Genomic DNA, 26,365 nt, shown 5'->3' on the forward strand with positions numbered 1-26,365 from the left:
CGGATCAGTACAGAGGGAGTGCTGCAGTGTTGGAGGATCAGTACAGAGGGAGTGCTGCAGTGTTGGCAGATCAGTACAGAGGGAGTGCTGCAGTGTTGGCGGATCAGTACAGAGGGAGTGCTGCAGTGTTGGCGGATCAGTACAGAGGGAGTGCTGCAGTGTTGGAGGATCAGTACTGAGGGAGCGCTGCAGTGTCAGACGAGCAGTCCTGAGGGAGCGCTGCAGTGTCAGACGAGCAGTCCTGAGGGAGCACTGCAGTGTCGGAGGATCAGTACAGAGGGAGTGCTGCAGTGTCGGAGGATCAGTACAGAGGGAGTGCTACAGTGTCGGAGGATCAGTACAGAGGGAGTGCTGCAGTGTTGGAGGATCAGTACAGAGGGAGTGCTGCAGTGTTGGAGAATCAGTACTGAGGGAGCATCGCACTGTCAAAGGGTCAGTACAGAGGGAGTGCTGCAGTATCAGTACTGAGGGAGCGCTGCAGTGTTGGAGGATCAGTACTGAGGGAGTGCTGCAGTGTCAGACGAGCAGTCCTGAGGGAGCACTGCAGTGTCGGAGGATCAGTACAGAGGGAGTGCTGCAGTGTTGGAGGATCAGTACTGAGGGAGCGCTGCAGTGTTGGAGGATCAGTACTGAGGGAGTGCTGCAGTGTCAGACGAGCAGTCCTGATGGAGCACTGCAGTGTCGGAGGATCAGTACAGAGGGAGTGCTGCAGTGTTGGAGGATCAGTACAGAGGGAGCGCTGCAGTGTCAGACGAGCAGTCCTGAGGGAGCACTGCAGTGTCGGAGGATCAGTACAGAGGGAGTGCTGCAGTGTTGGAGGATCAGTACAGAGGGAGTGCTGCAGTGTTGGAGGATCAGTACAGAGGGAGTGCTGCACTGTCAGAGGATCAGTACAGAGGGAGTGCTGCAGTGTTGGAGGATCAGTACTGAGGGAGCATCGCACTGTCAGAGGATCAGTACAGAGGGAGTGCTGCAGTGTTGGAGGATCAGTACAGAGGGAGTGCTGCAGTGTTGGAGGATCAGTACAGAGGGAGTGCTGCACTGTCAGAGGATCAGTACAGAGGGAGCGCTGCAGTGTTGGAGGATCAGTACTGAGGGAGTGCTGCAGTGTCAGACGAGCAGTCCTGATGGAGCACTGCAGTGTCGGAGGATCAGTACAGAGGGAGTGCTGCAGTGTTGGAGGATCAGTACAGAGGGAGCGCTGCAGTGTCAGACGAGCAGTCCTGAGGGAGCACTGCAGTGTCGGAGGATCAGTACAGAGGGAGTGCTGCAGTGTTGGAGGATCAGTACAGAGGGAGTGCTGCAGTGTTGGAGGATCAGTACAGAGGGAGTGCTGCACTGTCAGAGGATCAGTACAGAGGGAGTGCTGCAGTGCTGGAGGATCAATACTGAGGGAGCGCTGCATGGTTGGATGTGTAATCTTTCAGAACAAACATTGAGCCAAGGCACTGACTGCCCTCTCAGGTGGATATGAAAGATTCCATGGTCATGATTGAAAGAGTAGCAGTCGAGTTCTCCCTGCTGTGCTTTGGTAATGTCAATGATTATCTGATCATTTATCTCCAGGCTGTTTCTAAAATCTTGCTATGCGTAAATTGGACACGGAGTTTCAAAAATTACAGCAATGACAGCATTTCAAAAGTACTTCACCAGCCATGAAGTGTTTTGGGATGTCTCAAGGTGGTGAAAAGCAGTACAGGAATATCCACGATTTTCTACATTGCAATGCCCAGTCCGGTGTAGGCTGACAAAGATCCAATGTACTCCATGCCGATCAGGATTGCAGTGCGTATGTAGCACAAATATCCGGAGCCTGTACTGGAAATCCGGACAAGCGAGATTACAAACCAGTGACCTTGCTAAGAGCAGCTTCGTTGTAACGCCTGAGCGTGGCACCAGCCGACTTCGGTGCTCGGCTTCGGTTCTGAGCGTCCCTCACACCCTGAGCAACCCCTCGCTTCGCCCGCACTGTGTATCGGTGAACCGTCTTATGGTGCAGAATTTGATTCCTGAGGGAGAGGAATGATTACACAAAGTAATCAAACAGCAACACAGTGTCCAACCTCTACACTATCCCTTCAAACATTCCCCAGGACAGGTACAGTACGGGGTTAGATACAGAGTAAAGCTCCCTCTACACTGTCCCCATCAAACACTCCCAGGACAGGTACAGTACGGGGTTAGATACAGAGTAAAGCTCCCTCTACACTGTCCCCATCAAACACTCCCAGGACAGGTACAGTACGGGGTTAGATACAGAGAAAAGCTCCCTCTACAATGTCCCCATCAAACACAGCCTGGACAGGTACAGCACGAGGTTAGATACAGAGTAAAGCTCCCTCTACAATGTCCCCATCAAACACAGCCTGGACAGGTACAGCACGAGGTTAGATACAGAGTAAAGCTCCCTCTACAATGTCCCCATCAAACACAGCCTGGACAGGTACAGCACGAGGTTAGATACAGAGTAAAGCTCCCTCTACAATGTCCCCATCAAACACAGCCTGGACAGGTACAGCACGAGGTTAGATACAGAATAGAGTGAACAGCTAATGTGGTCCCACTATTTAAGAAACGTTGTAGAGATAAGCCAGGGAACTACAGACCAGTGAGTCTCACGTCAGTGGTAGGGAAACTATTGGAGAAAGTTCTGAAGGAGAGAATCTATCTCCACTTGGAGAGGCAAAATTTGATTAGGAAGCAGAGTTAACGTTTCTGGTCAGTGACCTTTCATCAGAACTCACATGAGGTGAGGTAATCAACCCAAAACATTAACTTTGTTTCTCTCTCCAGAAATGCTGCCTGACCTTCTGAGTATTTGCAGCATTTTCTGTATTTATTCCATTTCCTTAGTCACTGTTTCCTACCACTCAGCTAATTTCCTAACAGGTTAATAATTTGCCCTGAATTCCGTGAAATAAAGCTCCTTCTCCTGCAGGAACCCATCCTAACACAAGGAGCAGGAATACAATTATCACATGCACAAAGCTTTGTCCCATCAATGCTGGAGGTATCACAGAGTCAGGATGCACGGTGCAGCATTCCTGAGTGTGCCCGTTGAGCAGGGCACTGGCTAGGTTTGTGGCCCTTGACAAACAGCAACAGGGCTGCCCAGCACCCAATAAAATCAGTGCGGGCACACTGGCTCTATCCGGTTTGTGGGGCATTGGCACCAGTACCGGGGAAAGTGGTGGCTGTACCATTGGGACAGTCGACACCTGAACCATACTGGGGCCGGTTTCCTAGCGAGCCGCATAGCAAGGGAAGTCGAGAGGGTTTTAGACTGAATAGTGGGGGCAAGGGATCACATTTAGGAGGATATGGTAAATCAAGGAGTCGAGACAAGGCAAGAGAAAAAGGTATTAATATGGGAAGTGATTAAAAGACTGACAGGAAGGGACAGAGCATACAAATTGAAGAGTAAAGCAGGCTAGAGGTTACAAAAATAATAAAAGGACAAAACTAAGGTAAATTGGCCATTATAAATTGCCCCTAGTATAGGTAGGTGGTAGGGAAATATAGGGACGGGTGGGGATGTGGTAGGAGCATGGAATCAGTGTAGGATTAGTATAAATGGGTGGTTGATGGTGGGCACAGACTCGGTGGGCCGAAGGGCGCGTTTCAGTGCTGTATCTCTAAAACTAAAAAACTAAAACTAAAGGGTCTGTATCTGAATGCACGTAGTATTCCAAACAAAACAGATGAACTGAGAGCGCAAATAGGAATAAATAAGTACGATCTGATAGCCATTACAGAGACATGGCTGCAGAATGACAGATTGGGACCTGAATATTGAAGGATACATGTCATTTAGGAAGGACAGGAAGTTAGGAAAAGGTGGAGGGGTAGCTCTGTTAATTAATGATGGTATTAGTGTAATAGAGAGGGATGACGTAAGTTCAGGAGACCAGGATGCAGAAGCAGTTTGGGTAGAGATGAGAAATCATAAAGGCAAGAAGTCACTTGTGGGAGTGGTGTACAGGCCACCTAACATTAACCACACTGTAGGATGGGGTATAAAGGAAGAAATAATGGCAGCTTGTCAGAAAGGTACAGCAATAATTATGGGAGATTTTGACCTACATATAGACAGGTAAAATCAGATGGGCAGAGGTAGCCTAGATGAGGAGTACATAGAATGTTTTTGGGATAATTTCTTGGAACAATATGTTCTGGAGCCAACCAGAGAGCAGGCTATACTAGACCTGGTATTGTGCAACGAGATAGGATTAATTAATGACCTCATAGTTAAGGCACTCCTAAGGCGATCATAATATGATTGAATTTTACATTCAACTGCTAGAATTTTAAACTTAAATAAGGGTAATTATGAGGGCATGAAAGCGGAGCTAGCTAAAGTGAACTGGCAAATTAGGTTAAGGGATAGATCAAGAGAGATGCAGTGGCAGACATTTAAGGGGATATTTCAGAATACACAGAATAGATACATTCCAACGAGAAAGAGAAATTCCAAGGGTGGGACCCACCATCTGTGGTTAACTCAAACAGTTAACGATAGTATCAAACTTAAAGAAAAGCCTATAATTGCACAAAGATGGGTGGCAGACGATTGGACAGAATATAAAAACCAGCAAAGAATGACTAAAAGATTGATAAGGAAGGTAAAATTAGAGTACGAGAGAAAGCTAGCTAGAAATATAAAGACAGATAGTAAGTGTTTCTATAGATATTTAAAAAAGAGTTAACAAAGTGAGCATTGGTCCTATAGAAAGTGAGTCTGGGGAATGAATAATGGATAATAAGGAGATGGCAGATGAATTGAACAGATATTTTGCATCGGTCTTCACTACTGAGGATACAAGTAACATCCCAGTATTAGCTGTAATTCAGGAAATGGAAGGGAGGGAGGAACTCAAGAAAATTATAATCACCAGGGAAGGGGTACTGAACAAATTGTTGGAGCTGCGGGCTGACAAGTCCCCGGGTCCTGATAGACTTCATCCTAGAGTCTTAAAAGAAGTGGCTTGTGAGATAGTTGATGTGTTGGTTTTAATTTTCCAAAATTCCATAGATTCCAGGAAGGTTCCATTCGATTGGAAAATAGCCAATATAACTCCTTTATTCAAAAAGTGAGGGAGACAGAAAGCAGGAAACTACAGGCCAGTTAGCTTAACATCTGTCTTAGGGAAAATGTTAGAAGCTATTATTAAAGGCATTATAGCAGGGCATTTAGAAAAATTCAAGGTAATCAGGCAGAGTCAACATGGTTTTGTGAAAAGGAAATCATGTTTAATCAATTTATTGGAGTTCTTTGAGGGAGTTACATGTGCTGTGGGTAAAGAGGAACCGGTGGATGTATTGTACTTAGATTTCCAGAAGACATTTGATAAGGTGCCACATCAAAGGTTATTGCAGAATATAAAAGCTCATGGTGTAGGGGGTAGCATATTGACAGAGATAGAAGATTAGAAAGATAAAAGGAAACGGAGTGGGCAAAAATTGGTCATTTTCTGGTTGGCAATATGTAACAAGTGGTGTGCCAAGGGATCTGTGCTGGGGCCTCAACTTTTTACAATTACTGTAAATGACTTGGATGAAGGGACTGAAGGTATGGTTGCTAAATTTGCTGATGACACAAAGATAGGGAGGAAAGTAACTTGTGAAAAGGACATAAGGAGGCTACAAAGGGATATAGATAGGTTAAGTGAGTGGGCAAAGATCTGGCAAATGGCGTATAATGTGGGAAAGTGGGAAATTGTCCACTTTGGCAGCAAGAATAAAAAAGCATATTATCTAAATGGAGAGAGAGCTCTGAGATGCAGAGGGATCTGGGTGTCCTAGTGCATGAATCGCAAATGGTTAGTATGCAGATACAGCACGTAATTCGGAAAGCTAATAGAATGTTATTGTTTATCACGAGGGAAATTGAATACAAAAGTAGGGAGGTTAAGCTTCAGCTATACAGGCCATTGGTGAGACCATATCTGGAGTACTGTGTACAGTATTGATCTTTTTTAAGGAAGGAAGTAAATGTGTTGGAGGCAGTACAGAGAAAGTTTACTAGCCTGGAATGGGTGGGCTGTCTTACAAGGAAAGATTGGACAGGCTAGGCTTGTATCCAGTGGAGTTTCGAAGAGTAAGAGGCAACTTGATTGAAACATATAAGATCCTGAGGGGTCTCGACAGGGTGGATGTGGAAAGGATGTTTTCCCTTGTGGGAGAATCTAGAACTAGGGGTCACTGTTTAAAAATAAGGGGTCGCCCATTTAAGACAGAGATGAGGAGAAATTTTTTCTCTCAGAGGGTTGAGTGTCTTTGGAATTCTCTTCCTCAAAAGGCAGTGGAAGCAGAGTCTTTAAATATTTTTAAGACAGAGGGAGATAGATTCTTAAAAAGCAAGGGGGTGAAAGGTTATCGGGGGTAGGCGGGGTGTGGTGTAATTAGTTCAGCCATGAACTTATTGAATGGCGGAGCAGGCTCAAGGGGCCGAGTGGCCTACTCCTGCTCCTAATTCGTCTGCTTGTATCCCCAGACAATGTTCTCTCCAAGCTGCATGACTGTGCAGCAACCCGACAAGTCTCCACAAAGACTGCGCTCAAAGCAGCCCCTTTAAGTCACCGTGTGCCCAGCCACGCAAAGAATTTAAGGGCTTGCGCTCTTAATAAATCGCCCACATGCTCCCAAAAACAATTACAGGGTGCGCTTCCCCCACCCACCTTGCACTCTTACCATCACATGGTCCCATAATTACCCTTGAAACACAGCTCCAGCAAAATGTCCACCACCTGTCATGAGAACGACCCAAATGGTTTGAGGGTTGAGACTGAGCAGTGATGACAGGAGACTGTCCTCGTCCTCACACTTCCCGGAGTCCTGTGGAAATAGACGGACCATCACCTGTTACTGGCATATCAGAGGAGACCCAACACCTCCAATCGCTGTCTGTGTAATCCGACACAGACCCCGCGGCCGGCGGACCCCGACACAGACCCCGTGGCCGGCGGACCCCGACACAGCCCAAGCCAATTAGGCCTGATGGAGAGCTGAGGATACAAATCCAGCTGACTCCAGGCCTGAACCCCTCAAACTGCAGGCACATATGGATTGGCTGTTGTTATCTCCCCTGGAGGAAGGGTGGGGGCTGGAAAAGAGCACCGGATAGTTCGTTCTGACACCAGACGGAAGCTCGCCTGGGGCTCAGCCCCACACCGGGCGCAGATCGCCTGGGGCTCAGCCCCACACCGGGCGCAGATCGCCTGGGGCTCAGCCCCACACCGGGCGCAGATCGCCTGGGGCTCAGCCCCACACCGGGCGCAGCTCGCCTGGGGCTCAGCCCCACACCGGGCGCAGCTCGCCTGGGGCTCAGCCCCACACCGGGCGCAGCTCGCCTGGGGCTCAGCCCCACACCGGGCGCAGCTCGCCTGGGGCTCAGTCCCACACCGGGCGCAGCTCTCCTGGGGCTCAGCCCCACACTGGGCGCAGCTCTCCTGCTCACCAGGTCTCTGCAATACAGCATATAATGCAATTCCTTGCTGAACCATTGGTAGGAGCTTGCTTGTTGCTATTTAAATTCCCCGCCTCCGTCTGACGATTTTCGCTACTGTATCAGGCGTACTTTATTAACCTGCATTTTCCCAGCTATACCAGGTGCTTCACGGTAGCATTATCAGACAAAATTAGCCAAACAAGATATACTGATAGGAAGAATGAAGAGGGGCAATATAAACTAAAAGGTGCAATTCTGAAGGGAATGCAGGAACAGAGAAACCAGGGGTTTTTGTATACAAATCTTTGAAGGTGACAGGACAAGTTGAGAAGGTTGTTAAAAAAGCATAGGGGATCCTTGGCTTTAATAAGAGAGGAATAGAGATGTTTAAAATTGCAGACTGAAGTAATTTCTTGACAACAGGTGTTAGGTTAGAACATGTGCTATTTTCTAAAGGAATGGTTCCAAAACGACAGATTTTGATATAGAATCATGGAATACTATAATATGAAAGGAGGCTTTTTGGCTCTTTTGAAAGAGTTGTCCAAGGTACTCCAACTCCTCTGCTCTTTCCCCATAACCCTGTAAAAATGTTCTCTTCAAGCACATGTCCGATTGCCTTTTGAAAGCTTTTGTGGAATCTGATTCCACTGCTTTTTCACGTGGCACCTTCCAGATCTGAACAGTCATGTGTGTGAAGAAATGTCTCATTTTTGCCTCCAGTTCTTTCACTAATTATTTGAAATCTGTGACCTCTGGTTACTGACCAACTTGTCAGGGGAAAATACAGCAAGGACGAAGAAACTATAAAAACCTCTCAGAATTTTGAACACTGCTATTAAGTTTCCCCTTCACCTTCTCTGCTCCAAGGAGAACAATACCAGCTTCCCCAATCGCCAAAGAACTGAACCCCTACATACCTGGTATCATCCTGTACCTTCTCCAATGCCTTCACATCCTTCCTAAAGTGTGGGACCAGAATTGGACACAATCCTCCAGCTGAAGACTAACCAGTGATCCGTAACGGTTTAACATGACTAACCAGTGATCCGTAACGGTTTAACATGACTTTCTTGGTTTTGTATTCAATGCTACTATTTACAAAGTCAAGTATCTCAGACTTTCTTAACCACCTTATCAACTTGCACTACCACCTTCAAGGATTTGTGAATTTTCACCCCACCTCCCTCTGATCTTACACCCTATTCAAAATAGCACCATTTAGATTAAACTGCTTCTCCCAAAATGCATCACTTCACAATTATCCGTATTAAACTGTATCTACCACGTGTCTGTGCATTTCACTGGTCTGTGTGCATCCTCCCGAAATCTGTTACTATCCTGCTCACTATTTAATATGTTATCAAGTTTTATATCATCCACTTCGCAACTGTACTTCCTTTACCCAAATCCAGGTTTTTTTATAATAGAATACACAAGAGAAAAGCAATGTTCCAACTACTGACGCCTGGGGGACCCCACTGCAAAATATCTGTTCACCACTGAAGACAGTGGATACAGCAAAGGCTATGGGCCTTGACAACATACCAACTGTCGCACTAAATACTTGTGCTCCAGAAATGGCCACGCCGCTAGCCGAGCTGTTCCAGTGCAGCTACAATACTAGCACCTATCCAACAAAGTGCAAAATTGCCCAGGTACGTTACATCCACAAAAAGCGGGACAAATCCAATCCGACCAATTACCGCCCCCCCAGTCTACTCTCGATCATCAGAAAAGTGATGGAAGGCGTCGTTGACAGTGCCATCAAGCGTCACTTACTCAGCAATAACCTGCTCATCGATATACAATTTGGGTTCCACCACAGCCACTCAGCTCCTGACCTCATTACAGCCTTGGTCCAAACATGGACAAAAGAGCTGAACACTAGGGGATGAGTGCCACTGATATCAAGGCAGCATTTGACCGATTATGGCATCAAGGAGCCCTAGCAAAACTGGAGTTAATGGGAATCAGGGGGAAAACTCTCCGCTGGTTGGAGTCATACCTAGCGCAAAGGACGATGGTTGTGGTTGTTGGAGGTCAATCATCTGAGCTCCAGGACATCACTGCAGGAGTTCCTCAGGGTAGTGTCCGAGGTCCAAACATCTTCATCTGCTTCAATGACCTTCCCTCCATAAGTTCAGAAGTGGAAATGTTCGCTGATGATTGCACACTGTTCTGTACCATTCGCAAATCCTCAAGTATTGAAGCAGTCCATGCCCACATGCAACAAGACCTGGACAACATTCAGGCTTGAGCTAATAAGTGGCAAGTAACATTCACGCCACACAAGTGCCAGGCAATGACCATTTCCAACAAGAGAGAATCTAACCATCTCCCTTTGATGTTCAACGAACGGCATTACCATCGCTAATCCCCCACTATCAACATCCTGGGGATTACCATTGACTGGAAACTGAAGTGGACAAGCCAGTAAATACTGTGGCTGCAAGAGCAGGTCAGAGACTAGGAATTCTGCAGTGAGAAACTCACCTCCTGACTCCCCAAAGCCTGTCCACCATCTACAAGGCACAAGTCAGGAGTGTGATGGAATACTCTCCACTTGCCTGGATGGGTGCAGCTCCAACAACACTCAAGAAGTCCACTGCAATCCAAGACAAAACAGACAGTTTAATTGGCACCCCATTCACAACCTTAAACATTCACTCCTTCTACCACCAGTGCACAGTGGCAGCAGTGTGTACCATATAGGAATAAAGAAATAAGAGGAGTAGGCCATCTGGCCTACACGATGTACTGCAGTAACTCACCAATTCTCCTTCGACAGCACCTTTCAAACCCGCGACCTCTACCATCTAGAAGGACAAGGACAGCAGACACATGGGAACCTGCAAGTTCCCCTCCAAGCCACACACCATCCTGACTTGGAACTATATCGCCATTCCTTCACTGTCATTGGGTCAAAATTCTGGAACTCCCTTCCTTACAGCACTGTAGCTGTATCTACACCCCACATGGACTGCAGCGGTTCAAGAAGGCAGCTCACCACCACTTTTTCAAAGGCAATTAGGGATGAGCAACAAACACAGGCTGTAAATTGGTTCTGTACTGCACCAATTTCTTTTTTGAACACCTCCTACTGATGATCTATCGTCTATCTACGAACAGATTTACCCAATCTCAGTCTCATCTCATTGAAGTCAGCCTTCCTTAAATCGAGAATCTTCGTTGCTGTTGCATGTTTCTTCCTTTCAAACATTATGCTAACCTCAATCACATTATGATTGCTATTAAATAAATGTTGCATAAAACTATCGCACACTGTAGAAATTCACTACCTTCCTAACATGTACTAGCCTGTTTATCCCATTAAAAATACTCTAACTTTGCTATATGCTTGTCTAATCTCTCCATTTATTCAATCTACCACTTCACAGCTGCTTCCAAAAGGAGTTTGATACAGTGCCACACAACAGACTTGAGTAAAGTTATAGCTCATGGAATAAAAGGTACAGTAGCAACATGGATACGAAATTGGCTGAGTGACAAGAAACAGAGAGTGGTGGTTAATGGATGTTTTTCGGGCTGGAGGAAGGTTTGTAGTGGAGTTCCCCAGGGATCAGTGTTGGGAAACTTCCTTTTCCTGATATATATTAATGACCTAGGCCTTGGTGTACAGGGCACAATTTCAAAATTTGCGGATGATACAAAACTTGGAGGCATTGTGAACTGTGAGGAGGATAGTGTAGAACTTCAGAAGTACATAGAAAAGTTGGTGGAATGGGCAGACAAGTGGCAGATAAAATTTAATAGAGAAGTGTGAAATGAAGGACAGGCAAAAAGGAAAAGGTGGTGGTGTTGCGCTGATAATAAGGGATGGGATCAGTATATTAGTAAGAGAGGATCTCAGATCGGAAGAACAAAACGTGGAATCTGTTTGGGTGGAGCTAAGAAACAGCAAGGGGCAGCAAACATTGGTAGGAGTTGTTTATAGGCCACCAAACAGTAGTGGTAGTGTGGGGCATGGTATTAATCAGGAGATTAGAGAAGCATGTAGCATGGTAATACAGTAATCATGGGAGACTTCAAACTGCACATAGACTGGGTAAACCTAATGAGCACTAATGCTGTGGAGGACGAGTTTCTGGAATGTGTTAGGGATGGTTTTCTAGAGCAGTATGTTGAGGAACCAACTAGAGAACAGACTATTTTAGATCAAGTATTATGTAATGAGAAAGGGTTTATTAATAAACTTGTTTTAAAAGAAGCTTTAGGGATGAGTGACCATAATATGTCAGAATTTTACATTATGTTTGAAAGTGAGATAGTTCAATCTGAAGCCAGGGTGTTAAATTTGAACAAAGGAAATTATGAAGGTATGAGGGACAAACCAGCTGAGGTGGATTGGGAAAATACACTCAAAGATATGACAGTACATAGACTGCAACTATACAGTCCGTCAAGGCACAAAAACCCCAAAGGAAAAGGCAGTCAAAGGAAGTTAAGGATTGTACAAGATTAAAAGAAAAGGCCTATAAAGTTGCCAGAAATAGTGGTAAACCTAAGGATTGGGAGGATGAGGAAACTGATAAAGAAAGGGAGAATAGAATATGAAGGTAAGCTAGCAAAAAACATAAAAACACTCTAAAAGCTGCTATAGGTACATAAAAAGGAAACAAATGTGAGTCCATTACAGGCAGAGTCAGGAGAATTTATAATGGGGAATAGAGAAATGGCAGAGAAACTAAATGATTACTTTCTGTCTGTCTTCACTGAGGAAAATACAAGAAATTTCTCAGAATTAAAGATCCAAGGGAGTAAGGGGAAAATGAGGAATTGAAGGAAATTATTAGTAAGAGGTTGTATTGGAGAAATTAATGGGATTGAGGTTGATAAGTCCCCAGGATCTGATATTCTACATCCCAGAGTGTTGAAAGAGGTAGCTATGGAGATAGTGGATGCATTGTTGATCATCTTCCAAAATTCTATAGATTCTGGAAAGCTTCCTGCAGTTTGGAAGGTCCCCAATGTCACCCCACTATCTAAGGGAGGGAGGGAGAGAGAAAACAGGGAATTACAGACTTGTTAGCATTACATCAGTCGTTGGGAAAATGCTAGAATCTATTCTAAAGGATGTGATAAATGGACACTTGGATAATAATGATCTGATTGGGCAGAGTCAACATGGATTTATGAATGGGAAATCATGTTTGACAAACCTGTTGGGAGTTTTTTGAGGATGTTACTAACAGAATTGATAAAGGGGAGTTAGTGGACGTGCTACACTTTGACTTTCAGAAGGCTTTTGATAAAGTCCTCCACAGGAGGTTGGTTAGCAAAATTAAAGCATGGGATAGGAGGTAATATACTGGCATGGATTAAGAATTGGTTAACAGGCAGAAAGAGTAGGAATAAACAGGTCACTCTCATGTTGGCAGGTTGTGACTAGTGCAGTACCGCAGGGATCAGCGCTTAGGCCCAAGCTGTTCACAATATATATCAATGATTCGGATGTGGGGACCAAATGTACTATTTCCAAGTTCGCGGATGACACAAAACTAGGTGGGAATGTGTGTTGTGAGGAAGATGCAAAGTGGCTTCAAGGGGATTTGGACAGACGTAGCGAGTGGGCAAGAACGTGGCAGATGGAACATAATGTGGAAAAATGTGAGGTTATCCACTTTGGTAGGAGGAATAGATGTGCAGAGTATTTCTTAAATGGTGAGATATTAGAAAGTGTCGATGTACAAAGGGACCTGGGGGTCCTTGTCAATAAGCCATTGAAAGCTAACATGCAGGTGCAGCAAGCAATTAGGGAGGCTAATGGTATGTTAGCCTTTATTGCAAGAGGATTTGAGTACAGGAGTAGTGAAGTCTTGCTTCAATTGTATAGAACCTTGGTTAGACCGCACCTGGAGTACTGTGTGCAGTTTTGGTCCCCTTACGTTAGGAAGGATATTATTGCCACAGAGGGAGTGCAACGAAGATTCACCAGACTTGTTCCCGGGATGGTGGGACTGTCCTATGAAGAGAGATTGGGGAAACTGGGTCTGTATTCTCTAGAGTTTCGAAGAATGAGAGGTGATCTCATTGAAACCTACAAAATATTTAAAGGGATAGACAGGGTAGATGCAGCTAAGATGTTTCTCCTGGTTGGGGAGTCTAGAACCAGGGGACACAATTTCCAAATAAGGGGGAAGCCACTTAGGACAGAGATGAGGAGAAATTTCTTTATTCAGAGGGTTGTGAATCTTTGGAATTCTCTACCCCACAGGGCTGTGGAAGCTCAGTCATTAAATATGTTTAAAGCAAAGATTGACAGATTTCTAAATGCAAATGACAAAGAGATATGGGGATAGTGTGGGGAAACAGGCATTGAAGTGGATGATCGGCCATGATCATATTGAATGGCGGGGCAGGCTCGATGGGCTGAATGGCCTACTCCTGTTCCTATGTTCCTATTCATTTTGGTAGGAACAACGCGGAGAGACAATATAAAACGAAGGGTGCAATTCTAAAGGGGGTGCAGGAGCAGAGGGACCTGGGTGTCTAAGTGCATAAATCATTGAAGGTGGCAGAACAGGTTGAGAGAGTAGTTAATAGAGCATACAGTATCCTGGGCTTTATTAATAGGGGCACAGAGTACAAGAGCAAGGGGTTTATGTTAAACTTGTACAGCACACTAGCTCGGCCTCAACTGGAGTGTGTGTCCAGTCCTGGGTGCCGCACTTTCGGAAAGATGTGAAGGCATTTGAGAGAGTGCAGAATAGATTCAGGAGAATGATTCTAGGGTTGAGGAACTTCAGTTATGTGGATAGATTGGAGAAGCTGTGGCTGTTTTCTTTGAAGAGAAGGCTGAGAGGAGATTTGATAAAGGTATTCAAATCATGAGGGAGCTAAATAGAGTAGATAGGAAAAACTATTCCCATTGGTGGAGGGATCGAGAACAAGAGGGCAGAGATTTAAGGTAATTAACAGAAGAAGCAATACCAATGAGAAAAAACTTTTTCATACAGTGAGTGGTTAGAAACATGGAAACATAGAAAAGGAGTCGTCGGCCATTCGGCCCTTCCAGCCTGCATCGCCATTCATAGGAAGATAGGAACAGGAGTAGGCCATTCAGCCCCTCGAGCCTGTCCCGTCATTCAATGAGATCATGGCTGATCCGTGGCCTAACTCCATATACCTGCCTTTGGCCCATATCCCTTAATATCTTTGCTTAACAAAAATCTATCGATCTCAGATTTAAAATTAACTGTTCTAGCTTCAACTGTTGTTTGTGGGAGCGAGTTCCAAACCTCTACCACCCTTTGCGTGAAGAAGTGCTTCCTAACATCTCTCCTGAACGGTCTGGTCCTAAATTTTAGACTATGCCCCCTAGTTTTAGAATCTCCAACCAGTGGAAATAGTTTATCTTTATCTAGCCTGTCTTTTCCTGTTAATATCTTGAAGACTTCAATCAGATCACCCTTAACCTTCTAAATTCTAGCGAAAACAGGCCTAATTTGTGTAATCTCTCCTCGTAACTTAACCCTTGTAGTCCAGGTATCATTCTTGTAAACCTACGTTGCACTCCCTCCAAGGCCAATATATCCTTCCTAAGGTTTGGTGCCCAGAACTGCTCACTGTACTCCAAGTGCGGTCTAACCAGGGTTTTGTACAGCTGCAGCATAACCTCTGTGTCTTTATACTCCAATCCTCTAGATATAAAGGCTAGCATTCCATTAGCCTTTTTGATTATTTTCTGCACTTGCTCGTGGCATTTTAAAGATCTATGCACCTGAACCCCCAAGTCTCTTTGGAAATCCACTGTACTTAACCTCTTCCCATTTAGAAAGTACCCTGCTCTATCCTTTTTTGGTCCAAAATGGATAACCTCACACTTGCCCACATTGAAATCCATCTGTCACAGTTTTGCCCACTCACCTAGTCCGTCAATATCTCTTTGCAATTTTATGCTATCATCTAGACCGACTACAATGCCGCCTGACTTTGTATCATCAGCAAATTTGGATATATGACTTACTATCCAAGTCGTTAATGAATAATGTGAATAATTGAGGCCCCAACACAGATCCCTGCGGGACACTACTAGTCACATCCTGCCAATCGGAGTACTTCCCATTATCCCCACTCTCTGTCACCTACCACTCAACCAACTTGCTAACCATGTCAATAATTTGCCCTCAACTCCATGGGCTTCTACCTTAGTTAACAGTCTCTTATGTGGGACTTTATCAAATGCCTTCTGGAAGTCCATATAAATAACATCCATGGACACTCCCTGTCCACTACCTTAGTCACCTCTTCAAAAAATTCAATGAGATTTGTCAGGCATGACCTTCCCGTCATGAATCCATGTTGGCTATCCCTGATTAAATATGATCATGGCTGATCATCCAAACTCAGTACCCTGTTCCCGCTTTCTCCCCATATCCTTTGATCCCCTTAGCCCGAAGAACTATATCTAACTCCTTCTTGAATATATTTAATGATTTGACCTCAATTGCTTTCCATGGTAGAGAATTCCACAGGTTCACCACTCTCTGGGTGAAGAAATCCCTCCTCATCTCAGTCCTAAATAGCTTACCCCTTATCCTTAGACTGTGACCCCCTGGTCCTGGACTCCCCCGCCATCGGGAACATCCTTCCTGCATCTAGTCTGTCCAGTCCTGTTAGAATGTTGTAGGTTTTTATGAGAACCGTTCTCATTCATCTAAACTCTTGCGAATACAAGCCTAACGGACTCAATCTCTCCTCATACGTCAGTCCTGCCATCCCAGGAATCAGTCTGGTGAACCTTCACTGCACTCCCTCCATAGCAAGAACATCCTTCCTCAGATAAGGGGACGAAAACTGCACACAATATTCCAGATGTGGTCTCACCAAGGTCCTGTATAAAATGCAGCAAGACATCCTTGCTCCTGTACTCAAATCTTCTCGCTATGAAGGCCAACATACCATTAACTGCCTGCTGCACCTGCATGCTTACTTTTAGCGACTGGTGCACAAGGACACCCAGGTCGCGCTGCACCTTCCCCTCTCCCAATCTATCGCCGTTCAGATAATAATCTGTCTTTCTGTTTTTGCCACCAAAGTGGATAACCTCACATTTATCCACATTATACTGCATCTGCCATGTTTTTGCCCACTCACTCAACCTGTCCAAATCACACTGGGGCTTCTCTGCATCCTCCTCACAGCTCACACTCCCACCCAGCTTTATATCATCTGCAAACTTTGATATATTACATTTAATTCCCTCATCTATATCATTAATATATGTTGTGAATACCTGGGGTCCTAGAACTGATCCCTGCAGTACCCCACTAGTTACTGCCCGCCACTTGGAAAAAGACCCGTTTATTCCTACTCTGTTTCCTGTCTACCAACCAGTTCTCTATCCATGTCAGTACCTTACCCCCAATCCCATGTGATTTAATTTTGCATGCTAATCTTTGATGTGGGATCTTATCGAAAGCCTTCTGAAAGTCCAAATACACCACATCCACTGGTTCTCCCTTATCTATTCTACTAGTTACATCCTCAAAAAATTCCGGTAGATTTGTCAAGCATGATTTCCCTTTCATAAATCCATGTTGACTTTGTCCGATCCTGTCATTGTTTTCCAAGTGCTCTGCTATTACATCTTTAATAATGGATTCTAGCATTTTCCGCACTTCTGATATCAGGCTAACCGGTCTATAATTCTCTGTTTTCTCTCTACTTCCTTTTTTAAATAGTGGGGTTACATTAGCTACCCTCTAATCCGTTGGAACTGTTCAAGAGTCTATAGAATTTTGAAAAATGACCAGCATTGTATCTACTATTTCTCGGACCAGTTCCTTAAATACTCTGGGATGTAGATTATCAGGCCCTGGGGAATTTATCGGTCTTCAATCCCGTCAATTTCCCTAACACCATTTCCCTACTAATACCGATTTCATACAGTTCCTCCTTCTCACTAGACCCTATGTTCCCCAACATTTCTGGGAGGTAATTTGCGTCCTCCTTTGTGAAGACAGAACCAAAGTATGCATTTAATTGGTCTGCCATTTTTTTTGTTCCCCATTATAAATTCCCCCGTTTCTGACTGTAAGGGACCCACATTTGTCTTCACTAATCTTTTTCTCTTCACATATCTATACAAGCTTTTACAGTCAGTTTTTATGTTCTCTGCAAGCTTACTCTCATACTCTATTTTCCCCTTTTTCATCAATCTCTTTGTACTCCTTTGCTGAATTCTAAACTGCTCCCAATCCTCAGGTTTGCTGCTTGTTCTGGCCATTTTATATTTCTCCTCCTTGGATCTAATACTATCCCTAATTTCTTTTGTAAGCCACGGTTGAGCCACCCTTCCTGTTTTATTTTTGTGCCAAAGTAGGACCTGGAATACATTGTCTGAGAGTGTGGTGGAGGCAGGTTCAATCAAGGCATTCGAGAGGGAATTGGATTGTTATCTGTAAAGGAAAAATGTGCAGGGTTACAGGGAGAAGGCCGGGGAACGGCACAAGGTGAATTGCTCCTTCGGAAAGCCGGCACCAACACAACAGGCCGAGTGGCCTCCTTCTGTGCTATAACAATTCTGTGATACCAGAGGTCCTACACACAACTCCCATGACAGTCTGAAATCCTCTTCTATTTCTTAATTCTACCCATGAAGTGTGCACTGCCTGCTTACGTCTTGTTATATCTGCATCATAAAAATGATTTCATCCTTACTACCCTCTGCCATTTTCTCAATCTTTCCTGTGGACCCTATGATCTGGTATATTTAGTTCCCAGTCCTGACCATTTTGCAGCCATGTCTCAGTAATGGCTACTGACACAAGAGTCTTTTTTTTTTATTTGAAAGTTTACAATCCTGTGTGTTGTTAAAAGACTGAGAAACAAGGTTTTTCTGTGAAAATTGAACGCTGAAACTTGGTGTTTGAACTGAGTGGGTCGGACAGCGGGACACCTGTTCCAAACAACAGCAAGGGAAATGACAGGTCACATGACTTGATTGTTAGCATTTCAGTTTCATAGAGTCATACAGCAGAGAAACAGGCCCTTTGGCCCATCGTTTCTGTGCCAGCCGTCAAGCCTATCCATTCTAATCCCAGGTTTTCTTAGATTTAAAAAAGTAAGGCGTACGTTTACTCATCTTCGAACTCTAACTCGGTTAAAACTACTAAAAATACATGACGCGACCACGCAAGCACGATGAATACAGACAGATCGAGACAGAAAAGGAGAAAGAATCAAGCAGAAAAGTTTGAAGCAACAGCTGGAGTTCATTTACTGTCTTTTGAATTTGATGTGAAGTCTTTGATTGCAGTTCGATCTTGCCATCTTGTTGGGGCCCAGTACACACTTTCAAACTTGTTTCGATGGTTTTCTGCCTTCTTGAAATGCAGTTGCAGTTTCCTCTTTTCGTGAGAGACAGAGATTCAGGGAGAGATGTTCTCTCTTCAAGCTCATTTGCAGTCTGACTTCAAACTGTTCTATGAACACAATTCAAACCAAACCTGGGCCAGCAGGCAAGTCACGTGACTAGCTTTTTTTTTTAAAACCTACCCGACGAGGTTTTGGAGATTCTTTCAATCTTAGTAGACCTCCTCAGTCAGAGGCTGGAATGCTAGCTTTCACACAATCAATGTCTTGTGATCAAAATCCATTTGGTTAATTGAATTAGGGAGCAGTTCCATTGTCTTCTCCAGGCAACTGTCTCTTAGAATGCAAATGCTTCCAGCCACTGTCCTGTTAGAATGCAGGTGCAGCCATGTTTTCAATTCAGTAAGAGTTTAAAATTAATGTTCCATATGACAAAATTAATATGCCTTATTCGTGGCAGGTGTGGTTTTCATCACATTCCTAAGTAACAGCTGTAATCCAAAACAGCCTTTTAAAACTGGTTAACAGTTTTGAATGTGTGCGCGCGCGCGCATGAGGGTTAGGACGAATAAGAAGTTTGAAAAGAACCCTTTCACATATAGAATTATAGCATTATCGTTTAAGACTTAGTTTATTAATCGTTAATTTTGTTGTTGTTTAAAGAAACCTGGTTTGGTGTGTTTTACTCTGAGGGACAAATAGAGTATTTAATTTGGCTATTTTCCGGTAGGTGGGAAAAATTACTCATAGGTTGTGACCTGTGTAGTAGTGGGACTGAATTCACAGTGCATTACTCCCGCTTTGGTCCGAACACTACCATGTCAAACCCTCCAAGTTGAATTTACATCTGTAATTGATTCAGTTTGTTCCTTATACTTTGTGTGTTAGAATAAAGAACTCTTCTTGAGCCACACAGCCGACTTGTCCTTCAACTCTAATGTTTTACTCACATTATTTATTTCTCTCTCTGGTGCAATTACTTCACATCTCTTACGTTTTGCCGATACCTCTATTGCGTAAAGCATAATTTCTGCCTGTTATTCTCGTCTCTACCCTTTTGCTTGTTTTCATACTATTATCTATACTAACTTTTCCACCGACATAAGAACATGCAAAATAGGAGCAGGAGCAGGCCATTTGACCCCTTTAGCCTGCTCCGCCATTCAATAAGATTACAGCTGATCCGACTGTGGCCTTAACTCCACTTTCCTGCTTGCCCCCTCATAACCCTCAACTCCCTTGTAGATCAAAAATCTGTCTAACTCAGCCTTGAATATATTCAGTGACCCAACCTCCACGCTCTCTGGGGAAGAGAATTCCAAAGATTAACAACCCTCTAAGAAATTCCTCCTTATCGCGTCAAACCTGGGAGACCCTTTATTTCGAAACTATGTCCCCTAATTCTACGTTCCTCCATGAGGGGAGACATTCTCTTGTCAAGGCCCCTCAGAATCTGATATGTTGCGATACGATCACCTCTCATTTATCTAAACTCCAATGCGAACATACGAATTGGGAGAAGTAGGCTACTCGGCCCCTCGAGCCTGCTCTGCCATTCAACAAGATCGTGGCAGGCAACACAGCCTTCTGGACACGCACTCTCGGCTGCACAGAACAGCAGTTTGCCCCTAACTATACTGTTCCTACTGCTACTACATTCCTTTTTACACTCCACTGCACCACAATGCTGTGGTCAGTTTGTTCATCCTCCCTGCAGCCCCTGCTCTCGTTCATACAAGCTGCAAGAACCTTGAACTTGTTGAACAAGTGTAAGGGCTGAGTCTCCTCCATTGCTACCTTTTGGATCTCCATAGCTGCCTCACTCGTAGTCCTACCCTCACTGCCTGAGAATGGACAAAATCGGAAGTACCTAGTCTGAGGGGTGTGACTGCCTCCTGCAACCCTGAATCCACCCCCTACCCCACCAACCTGAATCCTCCCCCTACCCCACCAACCTGAATCCTCCCCCTACCCCACCAACCTGAATCCTCCCCCTACCCCACCAATTCTAAATTCTACAGATTCTGGGAAGGTTCCTTCAGACTGGAAAGTAGCAAATGTAACCCCACTATTTAAGAAAGGAGGGAGATAGAAAATGGGGAATTACAGACCTGTTAGTTTGACGTCAGTATTAAGGAAAATGTTAGAATCTATTACAAAGGATGTGATAACCAGACACTTAGAAAAGAATGATATGGTTGAGCAGAGTCTACATGGATTTATGAAAGGGAAATCATGTTTGACAAACCTTTTTGAGGATATTCCTTGTAGCATAGATAAAGCAGAACCAGTGGATGTGGTGTATTTGGATTTTCAGAAGGTTTTTGATAAGGTCCCAGACAGGAAGTTAGTAAACAAAATTAGAGCACATGGGATTGGGGGCAATATACTGCAATGGATTGAGAATTGGTTAACAGACAGAAAGCAGAGAGTAGGAATAAACGGGTCATTCTCAGGATGGCAGGCTGTTACTAGTGGGGTACTACAAGGATCAGTGCTTAGGCCACAGCTGTTCATAATCTACATCAATCACAATCTATTTGGATGTGGGGACCAAATGTAATATTTCCAAATTTGCTGATGACACAAAACTAGGAAGGAATGCAAGTTGTGAGCAGGGTGCAAGGAGGCTTCAAGGGAATTTGGACAGGCACATGAAAGGGCAAGAACATGGCAGATGGAATATAATGTGAATAAATGCTAAGTTATCCACTTTGGTAGAAAAAACCAGAAAGGCCATGTATTTCTACAATGGAGAGAGGTTGGGAAGTGTTGATGTTCAAAGGGACCTGGGTGTCCTTGTTCATGAATCACTAAAAGCCAACATGCAGGTACAGCAAGCAATTAAGGCGGCAAATGCTATGTTCACCTTCATTGCAAGGGGTTTTGAGTACAGGAGTAAAGAAGTCTTGCTGCAATTGTATAAAGCCTTGGTGAGACCGCACCTGGAGTATTGTGTACAGTTTTGGTCTCCTCATTTAAGGAAGGATATACTTGCCATAGGGGGAGTACAACCAAGGTTCACCAGACTAATCCCTGGGATGGCAGGATTGTCTTATGAAGAAAGATTGAGGAAACTGGGCCTGTATTCTCTCGAGTATCAAATAATGAGAGGTAATCTCACTGAAACACAAAATTCTTAAAGGGCGTGACAGGGTAGCTATAGATAGGATGCTTCCCCTGGCTGGTGAGTCTATAACCAGGGTACACAGTCTCAGAATAAGGGGCAGGCCATTTAACACTGAGATGAGGAGGAATTTCTTTATTCAGAGGGTGGTGAATCTGTGGATTTCTCTACCTCAGAGGGCTGTCAATCATTGAGCAAGGCAGAAATCAATGGATATCTGGATATTAATGACATCAAGGGATATTGGGTTTAGCACAGGAACATGGCGTTGAGGTAGATGATCAGGCATGATCTAACTGAATGACGGAGCAGGTTCAACAGGCCAAATGGACTACTCCTGCACCTGTGTTCCAAATATCCCCTGAATCCCATGCAACTAATACATAACACTAAATTAAAAGCAAAATACTGCAGATGCTGGAAATCTGAAATAAAAACAAGAAATGCTGGAAATACTCAGCAGGTCTGGCAGCATCTGTGGAGAGAGAAGCAGAGTTAACGTTTCAGGTCAGTGACCCTTCTTCGGAACGAGCAAATATTAGAAACGTGAAAGGTTATAAGCAAGTAAAGCGGGGGTGGGGCAAGAGATAACAAAGGAGAAGGTGTAAATAGGACAAGATCACAGGATAGCTGACCAGAAGGTCATAGAGCAAAGGCAAACAATATGTTAATGGTGTTGAAAGACAAAGCATTGGTACAGATAGGGTGTTAATGGACTGAAAGTTGAACAGCCCCAAGTACAAACATGAAAAAAACAGTGGGTAAGCAAACTGAACAAACTAAGAAGAAATAAAATAACAAAAAAAATATATAAAAAAAGGAAAAAGAAAAAAATAACTAAAAATAAAAGTAAAATGGGCGGCTGTCATGCTCTGAAATTATTGAACTCAATGTTCAGCCCGGCAGGCTGTAGTGTGCCTAATCAGTAAATGAGATGCTGTTCCTTGAACTTGCGTTGATGTTCACTGGAACTAATACATAACACTACCCCCCTCTTCCCCCAGTTAAACGGGCTTGTGCTCAAAGATGCCATGGTCCACATTCTGGCTGTCCTTTCAACAGCCGATAACCTTTTCCTCACAGGTAGCAAGTATATTTTGAACCTGTTGATAAGGATCCGTCCTTGCAGATCATAGCTCTCAATCGCATCTGGGTTGCCCTTACTCTGTACACTATTGTCACACCAACCCCATTCTGATCCTACACCGTTCTACGCAGAGTGACCGAAGTCTGGAGTCAAGTGTCCAGATACTGAACCCCCTCCTTTACATGTCGGAGCGTCTCCAACTCACATTCTAGCTCAGTGACTCTGGGAGGGAGAGATTCGAAATGGAGACATCTACAGCGGATGTGTCTGCTGGGGACAGTCTCGCTGTCACAAACTCCCACATACTGCACTTCAGACACACAACCTGCTCAGGCATATCTTAGTTTAGATTATTTATAACTACATTTTAGTTTGAAGTTATTTTTCCTTTTTCTACACATTAACTTACACTAAACACTAAAACACTGGGCAAAAGATTTAAAAACTTACTGCCTCAAGTTTACACAAACCACTACAAATATTGGAGGCAAAAAGCAGCCCCTCCTTCCCTCTCTGTGCCGCATTCCCAACTTGTACATTGTTTGCGATGCACTTTGTTTACAACTACTCTGCGCGCCAGAGAAACCGTTTACTCCTAAACATGTTTTAGAGGCACACCCAAGTTACAAGTTCCTTCTGTGTTCCAGTGGCAGGAGGGTCGGTAACCACTGAACTAGATTTAAGATATTGGCAAAAGAATTAGAGATGAGATTAGAATTTTTTTTTTTAAACACAGTTGCGATCTGGAATGCACTGCCTGAAAGATCGGTGCAAGCAGATTCAACAGTAACTTTCAACAAGGAACTGGATAAATACCTGAAGGAGAAAAATTTGCAGGACTACGAGGAACGAGCCGGGAGGAGGTGGGGACTGAGAGAGTAATGAGATAGCTCTTTCAGAAAGACCTGATGGGCCCAGTGGCTTCTTCTGTGGTCTAATATGAAGGGAATGCGGTGGATGTTGTTTATATGGATTTTAGCAAAGCATTTGATAAGGTATCACATAAAAGGCTGGTTAACAAGATTGAAGTTCATGGAATAGGAGAGTCAGTGTCCACTTGGATAAAAAAAATTGGCTTATGGACAGAAAACAGTGAGTTGTGGTAAATGGTTGTTTTTCAGACTGGAGGATGGTAGACAATGGTGTTCCCCAGGGGTCAGTGCTGGGATCACTGCTTTTATTGCTAGGTATAAAGGACTTGAATATTGGAATGGAGAGAGTAGAATTTCAAAATTTGCTGACAACCAAACTTGGAGGTGTGGCAAACAGTGAGGAAGATATGAACATCTTGCAACAGGACACAGACAGGTGAGCAGAATGGACAGAGGTGGCAGATAGAATACTGACAAGTGTGAGGTGATGCATTTGGGCAGAAGGAATAGGGTGAGGCAATATATACTTAACGCACAGTTCTAAAGAGTGTAGAGGGACAGAGGGACCTGAGGGTGCAGGACATATTGAGAGAGTGGTTAGTAAAGCATATGGGATCGTAAGCTTCATAAACAGAGGCATTGAGTACAAAAGCAGGGCAGTTATATTGAACCTTTATAAAGCTCTGGTTAGGCCCCAGCTGGGGTACTGGTCACCACACTTCAGGAAGGATGTGAGGGTCCTCGAGAGGGTGCAGAGGAGATTTACCAGAATGGTTGCAGGGTTGGAGGATTTTAGTTATGAGGTTAGGTTGGAAAAGCTGCGTTTGTTATCCTTAGAACAAAAGAGATTGAAGGGAGATTTATTAGAAGTCTACAAGATTATTACAGGCTTAGATAAGTTAGACAAGGAAAAACTGTTCCCATTCATTGTACAAGGACTGGGGGACACAGATTGAAAGTTTTGGGCAAGAAATGCAGGAGGAATATGAGGAAGTACGTTTTTACACAGCGGGTGGTAATGACCTGGAACTCGCTGCCCACAAGGGCGGTGGAAGCGGAGATGATCACTGACTTCAAGAGCAAGGTGGATGAACAGCCGAGAGGAATAGACTTGCAGGGATATGAGGATCGAGCCAGGGTGTGGGACAGACGGTATAGCTCCATGGAGAGCAGGCACGAACAAGGTGGGCCGCACAGCCTCCTTCTGTGCCGTTAATGACTCTATGGCTCTCGAGAGCAGGGGAGTACTCCCCTGTGTCCTGGTCAATATTTAACCCACAACCAACATCACTAAAACAGATTATCAGATCATTATTACATTGCTTTTTGTTACATCTTACTGTGCACAAATTGGCTGCTCGGTTTCCGAAAACAGTGGCTACTTTTCAAATGTACTTCATTGGCTGTAAAACACTGCAGAGAGGGTGATGCTTTGGAGAGGTCCTTACCTGCTTACCCTGCAGGATACAGCGATAGACAGAGAGATACTCGCCCTCCGCAGACTGGAAAAGAACTCGATGGCCCCGCCGACCTCGCGGCTTCTCCTCTGCGAGAGGATCCTCACTCGTGCTGCAGAGAACATTTCGGATGTTGCGGCAATACAGCCGATCGGACTCAGTGTCGGAATGAGAGTCCTCGGAATCAGAGCCAGAAATACTGGAGATCTCACCTGTAAAATGTCAGCAAATGATGTGAGCCTAGAGCCACCACTGACTGCAGGACACACAGGAGCTTTGGCACCGGTAAAGGGCACAACAGAGTAAAGCTCCCTCTACACTGTCCTCATCAAACACTCCCAGGACAGGTACAGTATGGGGTTAGATACAGAGTAAAGCTCCCTCTACACTGTCCCCATCAAACACTCCCAGGACAGGTACAGCACGGGGTTAGATACAGAGTAAAGCTCCCTCTACACTGTCCCCATCAAACACTCCCAGGACAGGTACAGCATGGGGTTAGATACAGAGTAAAGCTCCCTCTACACTGTCCTCATCAAACACTCCCAGGACAGGTACAGCACGGGGTTAGATACAGAGATACAGAGGTTAGACTCAGACCAAAGAAGTTGCATCATTCCAAGCAGAAGGGCCATCCGCGCATCAACACGAGTAGAATTTCTCACCCACAGCTGTTACAAAAATTTCTAAATTTACTTGTAACAGCCCTTCAAAACACTCCCACAGGGGATGCGGAGACCAAGTGAGCCCACATCAGAAATGCCATCTATGAGTCAGCTTTGACCACCTACGGCAAAAGTGCGAAGAGAAATGCAGACTGGTTCCAATCTCATCATGAAGAGCTGGAACCTGTCATAGCCGCTAAGCGCATTGCACTGTTGAACGACAAGAAAGCCCCCAGCGATTTAACATCCGCAGCACTTAAAGCAGCCAGAAACACTGCACAAAGAACAGCCAGGCGCTGCGCAAACGACTACTGGCAACACCTATGCAGTCATATTCAGCTGGCCTCAGACACTGGAAACATCAGAGGAA

General features: G+C 44.5%; 1 protein-coding gene across 4 annotated transcripts in view; it reads right to left on the minus strand.

Annotated features, from left to right (window-relative positions):
• Nucleotides 1-26,365, minus strand: part of ankzf1 (ankyrin repeat and zinc finger peptidyl tRNA hydrolase 1) — a 100,841-nt gene that overhangs the window by 54,624 nt on the left and 19,852 nt on the right. For all 4 annotated transcript variants that reach the window (XM_068034702.1, XM_068034701.1, XM_068034699.1 and 1 more), the window contains exons 4-6: nt 25,322-25,542; nt 6,713-6,834; nt 1,856-2,009 (exon numbers count right to left, since the gene is read on the minus strand). In XM_068034702.1, the coding sequence (XP_067890803.1) occupies nt 1,856-2,009; nt 6,713-6,834; nt 25,322-25,542 (497 nt within the window). The remainder of the gene's footprint in view (nt 1-1,855; nt 2,010-6,712; nt 6,835-25,321; nt 25,543-26,365) is intronic.

This window comes from Heterodontus francisci, chromosome 7, assembly GCF_036365525.1.
Source record: "Heterodontus francisci isolate sHetFra1 chromosome 7, sHetFra1.hap1, whole genome shotgun sequence".
In the NCBI taxonomy this organism is placed as follows: Eukaryota; Metazoa; Chordata; class Chondrichthyes; order Heterodontiformes; family Heterodontidae; genus Heterodontus; species Heterodontus francisci.